General features: G+C 35.2%; 1 protein-coding gene across 1 annotated transcript; it reads left to right on the top strand.

Moving 5' to 3' along the window:
• LOC107637389 (probable endo-1,3(4)-beta-glucanase ARB_01444) lies at nt 4,545-6,686 on the top strand. The gene has a single exon (XM_016340809.2). It carries the CDS (start codon nt 4,613-4,615, stop codon nt 6,614-6,616), a length of 2,004 nt encoding a protein of 667 aa, XP_016196295.1. The 5' UTR covers nt 4,545-4,612; the 3' UTR covers nt 6,617-6,686.

The raw sequence follows: 7,113 nt of genomic DNA, 5'->3' as shown, positions 1-7,113 counted from the left end.
AACACCGCCACGACTCCACTACCACTACCTCCAATACCACCGACCCTTCCACCTCCCTTCACCACAACCTCCGGCGACAAAAACACATGACATACACACTAACAGAGGAAATAAGAGAGCAAGGAGGAAGAGAGCAGAGAAACGAGAGATTCAGAGAGTGAGGAGAGAGCACGAGAGATCCGAGAGAGGCAGGGTATCGCGCCGTCACCAGCCACCGTCGCGCACCACCGCCGCCGTCAAGACGCCGAGCCACCACGCAAGAAGAGGGAGACATTGTCGCTGTTGCCAACGTCGAGGGAGAGAGCGCGCGTCGCGAGCCAGAGTCGCCGCAAGGGGAAGAGGAGCCGTCGTGCTCCGCCACTGTCCAGCCACCATCGAGCTAGGGCCGCCATCGCGCCTCACTATGCGTCACTGTCGAGCTTCGAAGAGGGAGAGAAAGTGCGCGAAGATGAGAGAGAGAGGGAAAGCCGATCCTGTCACCACCGCCACACCCAGTCGCCGTCATCATCACGGGAGCTCGTTGCCGTCACTAGCGGGAGTCGCCGCCGTTGTCGTCGAAACCACTGTCTCCATTTGTTGCTCAGCCTTGTCTCTGTTTCTGATTCCTCTCTTGTGTGCTGAAATCGCTGCTGCCGTGGTTGTGGCCGTGGGGTTGTTTGTGCTTAAACGAAGCTAATACTGCAGCCGCTCCATTCATCTGTTCTTTTCAAGTTTTAGTAAGTTGTCCTTGTTCCAAAACCCTCATTGTTACCGTTCTATTTTCATGGTTGATTGAGAATTTTGAGACATTATTGCATTAGGGTTATGTCAATACATTTGCAAGTTGTTCGATGGCATTGTTGTTGCGGGAAGCTGTTGGTGCGGCTAATGTCGCTACTGCTGCTGATTCGATTTAAAGTCGTTGTCGCCGGAGGTTGTGGTGAAGGGAGGTGGCTGTGGCGGTGATGAGGTGATGGTGATGGAGGTTATGGTGGCTGGGAAGAGACAATGATGGATGGGGATGATGGTGAAGAAGATGAAGATGATGATGGTGAATGGTTGGCTCAAATATGTTTTTGGGAGTGGGGGGTGGAAGTGCCACGTAGGTTCGGAAACCCACGAACCAAGCTCAGATCCAGACAGGACACTTTTGTCACATGGACAGCATCTATCATAGATACAAGATTAGTTTCGAGTTTTATGGGTATAAATGTCAGCGTTTTCATCTCTCATGGATACAAATGGTCATTTATTCTTTAAAGAAATAAATATTAATAATAGATAATATGATTGCTTTTTTTTTTAAGAATATAACTATACTATGATTGCATGCATTATAATATTTCCATTTTAATTTAGTGATTGTATTTGGAAAAGAAACAACACACACTTTGAAAGAATTAACAATAAGCATAAAAAAATTATTCAGGTACGTTGACCACAATAATAAAATAAAAAAAATGTTTGGAATAAAAATCTTTGATTAAAAGTATTTTATTATAAGATGAAGAACGTGTTTGCAATAAATATATAGAACAGATCTATGAATGGAATGCTGCACCGAGTAGCTGTGATTATGAACCATGCATGGTCGGCATTAAATACATAAATTCTTTTATTCATTGGTCAATATTAATTAAATAAATAAATTATACTGAAGATGATTAAGTCGAGTAGAGTATGAAAATGTTAATTAAAGTGTTATTTATATTAGTTGGACCAGTCAGTAGAGCTGTCAAACGGACTAGTTCGACTTATTTAGGTCCGGTCCGTTAAACCCGTGGGTTAAATGGACTAACCCGTTTAAACCCACTTTATTCGCGGCTAAAATTTTTTAGCTTGGACCATTTATGGTCAGTTTGATGGGTTAAACGGGCCAACCTGTTTATCATTTTATTTTATTTTTGAAAAATATTTTTGATAAAAAATACCACTTTTAGGTCAAAAACTATTAAAAAATAATATTTTTTAGTTGATGGATTGGATTTTGAGGTCGGATAAAAGAAATATTAGTTAAAAGTGCTACTTTTTTTTTTTAAAATGTAAAAAAAATTTAAATGAGCACCCGTTTAGTCCGCGAGCTAGCCCGTTTAACCCGTCATTTTTTTTGGGTTAATCGGGCTCAACTCGTTTAGTCCGAAATTTAAACGGGATTAATTTTAGAAACAAAATCCACCTATTTAAACGAGTAAACGGACTGACTCGATGGATTTAGCCCATTTTGACAGCCCTATTGATTACTTAGCTTGATTCCATTGTATACGCTTATATAAAATAAATGTATTTTTTTATGATATTAATTGTTTTTTGAAAAGGGAAATGAGGGAGAGACTGGTGAATGGTGACAGTTTCTTCTTACTGTCACAAATAATCCAAATGCATGAAGCTGTCCATTCGAATTGTTTATGATCATTTGTCACAAACCATGTTGCTTCATCCTTCAAAGCAAAGTTTAAGATTTGGTGAGCTAAATAAATAATATTTTTTCTTTTTCTATTTTATTTTAACAATGGATAGCTTCCTGGCTTCTCTCCTTAAAAAGATGGCTTACTTGCACTCTTTTGTGATTTCAAATCTTACCAATAAAATATATAGATACATATATAATTCTTATTACTAAAGAATACCATTTGTTTTATATTATTTTTTATGCACCAGAAGATTTACCATAAAACAAATTTTATAATTAAATTATGATTCAAAGTAACAAGAGACATCTATCTATAAAAAAACACTTAGGTTTCTAATCTTCTTCAATGCAACTTCATTGAAATAAACACCTTCTAATGCATACACAAATGCCTTCCTTCCTTCCCAAACATCATAACTAGTCCACTCCACAACCTCCTTTACAAAACCAACATTAGAAAACAAGAGTTCAGTACATACTAAGTCTCTAATTTTTCAGTCTGATTCCTTTTTAATTTTCAATTTTTCTTCCTTCTTAACTTATATTTTTTGTGTTGTCCCCTCTCAAAAATTTTTTTAGCTCCGGCTCTAGCAACAATGGTAGAAGATGAATTATCCCAAGCCTACAATTTAAACTCATTAGAAACAAACCATATTCCGCTCTCTCTCTGTTGTTGGCCCAGCATTATATGATCGCCATTTAAATGCCACCCCATACCATAATATGCATTCACAGCTTCAGTAATATTCTATGTAATATGCATACCATAGAGGAAGTATCCAAGATGATGAAGATGGTCATCATAAATTTCACTTGTCTGTAGATGATAATGTCAAGTCTTTAGTTGAACAAGATAACGCAATATCCTTATATATCCTCTTCTGTCTGAATCCCAAACTTGCACATCAATTTTGTTCATATAGGCTTATATCACCATATTTAAGAATCATCACTGAGGTGACTTTTTGGATGCTCAAATCAAATTTGAGTTACTTTTTTTGGCTTTGGAAAAGGTAGAGATCATAATTACTATCTTTATGATTAAAACTTTGGAAATGGCATCGGTTTAAGTCTTTTATTTGCCAACACATTCAAACTAAAAAAAAATAACTCTTAATATGCCACAAGCCTGTTGTAAAATAAATAAAAAAAAATAAAATTGTATAAATAGAAGATTTTATTATATTAATATTTATTAATATAATTAACTCAATATAATAGAGATGATTTATATATATCTATTAATATATATATAAATTTATTTGTAAAAGAGAAAAAAATGAATTTGCTGACGAAAGATTTACTATCTCTATAGGATTAGATCCCGAGTTATTTATTGGAAATAAAAGAAAAAAAGCATAGAGAGTATAGAAGTAAATATTCTGACATTTATTGCTACTGCACTGTTCATTCTAGTTCCCACTGCCTTTTTACTTATAATTTATGTAAAGACGGTAAGTCAAAGTGACTAATTTGACTTAAAACATGATTTCATTTTTTAATTCATGTCAATACAGTGAATGAAAAAAAGATTCTATTTTTACTTAAAATTTAATAAATGAAATAATCGGACTAGAACCAACAGAATTCTATAAAATCTGGATAGATAATATGGTAGAAAGAAATCAAAGCATTCTCTTTTCATAGCTTCATAAATATGTAGTCCAACCTTAGAATTTTTGCACATCCACTATTAAGTTTTTGGACCACCCAAAATAGTTTGATTGAAGAAATGGTCATTCATATTTATCACGCCAAATAAGTCAAATAATGCAATACAAATTCAATTTAGGCTCTGTTTGGAACAGTTTAAACAATAAATGATTATATTAAAAATAGTTTATAAATAAATTATTTTGTGTTTGTATTTTTTATTTTATAAAAATATAATAAAAAATAATAATATTATGAGAGAATTCATTTTTTTTAATTTTTCTATAAACTCTTAAATAACTTATTAAAAAGCTGCAATTTAATTTTAAAAATTACACCTAATATTAATATTACTAATTTTCATAAGTCAAAAATTAAAAAAAAAATTATTTTTAAAACTTTTCAACTGACCTTATTAACAATAAATTCTTGTGTGTCTGACATAATTCTATTCTTGACCTTTTGATTACCAAAAAACAATGAATTTATTCTTCATAAATTACAACTCTTATAAATAATTAGAAAAGACATTTGCGTGTCGCTGAAGTTGACAAGTTCTTCCTATCAAAGATGGCTTTCCCAGGAGAAAAAGATGAACCTTTTCTGTTCCCATCAACGAGTTATCACAGGGATCCTCCCGAATACTTATCTTCAGACCTTCTTTCATCACCTTTACCCACACATTCTTTCTTCCAGCCCTTTGTTGGCGACTCTGGCCTCCCAGTGTACATTCACCCGTACGCCGTCGAATCATCAGCTTCCTCTATTTCTCTCTGCTATCCATCTCGCCGTGTTCATTCAAGATTCATAGACCAGGTATTCAAAGCTGATATCACTATCTCTCCCTCAACTCAACAAACCCAACAAGGTTCTCAATCTCATTGTCATGTCATATCTTCCTTCAGTGATCTCAGTGTCACTTTGGATATTCCTTCTTCTCATCTTACTTTCTTCCTTGTTAGGGGATGCCCTTTTGTTACTCTCTCTGTCTCCCATCACACACCACCACTTTCCATATCCACTGTGCACAAAGTTTCTTCCTTTACTTCAAATGATTCATTCACCAAGTATACACTTAAACTTGACAATGATCAGACATGGCTTATATACGCTTCTTCACCGATCAAGTTTAGTTACAGCGATGGCGTGATTACTTTCTCTAAGGCTGTTCCTTCTGATACTGACGATGGAGATGGGGTTAATGTGATAGTGAGGATAGCATTGTTGCCAAATTCAAGTTCAGCAAATGAGGATATTCTTGACCGGTACAGCACTTGTTACCCTGTATCTGGTGATGCTTTCTTCACTAAGACATTTTGTGTTGAATATAAGTGGGAGAAGAGAGGGTTTGGTGATTTGTTAATGTTAGCACACCCTCTCCATCTTCAACTTCTGTCTAAAGGTGAGGGTAATGTGACTATCCTTAAAAATTGTAAGTATAGTAGCATTGATGGGGAACTTGTTGGTGTTATTGGAAATTCATGGTTGTTAGAAGCAGATCATGTTCCTGTGACTTGGTACTCTATCAGAGGTGTTAACCAACATTTTTTTGATGAAATCAAATCAGCTCTTTCCAAAGATGTTGTTACTCTAGGTACGGTTTATCTAACAGAAGATGTTTACCGTAATGGGAGAATCATTGCAAGAGCAGCAAGGTTGGCTATAATAGCTGAAGAAGTTGGCTTTATTGATGTGATCCCAACTCTGAAGATGTTCTTGCATGAAACCATTCAGCCATGGTTGGATGGAACTTCTGATGGTTACAGTTTTCGATATGATGCAAAACTGGGAAAGATTAGTATTGACGCATACAGTGCTGGGTACTTCCTTTATGGAATTGCAGTGCTTGCAAAGATTGATCCAGCTTGGGGAATGAAATATAAGCCTAAAGCCTACTCACTTATGGCAAATTTTATGAACTTGGCAAGAGGATCAAACTCAAAATATACACGTCTAAGGTGTTTTGATCTGTACAAATTGCACTCTTGGGCTTCAGGAGGGGAACAAGACAGCACCAGTGAAGCTGTAAATATTTACTATTCTGCTGCGTTGATGGGCCTAGCTTATGGTGACATCCATCTTGCTTCCATTGGATCAACTCTTGCATCGTTGGAGATTCATGCTGCTAAGATATGGTGGCATGTGAAAGAGGGTGATAATCTCTATGAAGATGATTTTGCACAAGAAAATAAGTTGGTTGGTTATCTTTCTGCTAACAGTAGACTGGATAAAATGCGCAATTGTTATACTGAGAGGGAGATTAAGATTGGCCTTCATGTTTTACCCTTATTGCCAATTACTGAGTTCTTATTCAACAATGTTGATTTTGTCAAGGACCTTGTGAAGTCGACACCATCTGAATACAGTGTATTAGACATGTGGATGGGGTTTGTGTACGCACTTGAAGGAATTTATAACAATGAAGTTGCATTGAAGAAGATTAGAGGCTTAAAGGGTTTTGATGTTGGCAACACAATGAGCAATCTCTTGTGGTGGATTCACAGCAGGCATGATTATAGAAAAATGGGATCCTGTCATGAGAAACAATGTTGCTTTTGTCGTTACAGCTGTTGAGAATTGACAATGATTTCAATGTTTATGGTTAATACATTGTGATGAGGCTTTTCACTTTTGGATTATCTATTTTCTGGTTTAACATTTGGATAAAATATTTGTTTTCTTTTATGTTGTTGAGATGTGCTGCCCCAATATTTTAAGGTTTAGGTTATGGTGATTGAGAGTGGTGAATATTGAATGTATGGTTCTTGATGAGCACTGACTTATTATTCTGTTATTATCCTATTGAGATACATAATATTGTTGCATAGTTGAACATAAAAGATGATGTTAAAGTTTGCAGCCTTTTTTCTAATTAAAGATCAATTGAATCATGTAGTAGAACAGTACACTATCCAATGAACTAAAATTCAAAATGGAAGTGCTATTAATATATTCAACACATTGGAAATATGAAAAAGTTATATTTTTCGTAACTTTTAATAAAATATTTTTTGTAACTTCTAATAAAGTTATATAAAATAATTTTATACGTATCTTCAATTATGTAATTC

The sequence above is a fragment of the Arachis ipaensis genome, chromosome B04, assembly GCF_000816755.2.
Source record: "Arachis ipaensis cultivar K30076 chromosome B04, Araip1.1, whole genome shotgun sequence".
NCBI lineage: Eukaryota > Viridiplantae > Streptophyta > Magnoliopsida > Fabales > Fabaceae > Arachis > Arachis ipaensis.
Note: the sequence above shows the minus strand (reverse complement) of the source record. Positions and strands in the feature narration are given on the sequence as shown.

Bases quoted from the DNA above. Each gene is read 5' to 3' on its own strand.
- LOC107637389 (XM_016340809.2), top strand. From the start codon at position 4,613: ATGGCTTTCCCAGGAGAAAAAGATGAACCTTTTCTGTTCCCATCAACG.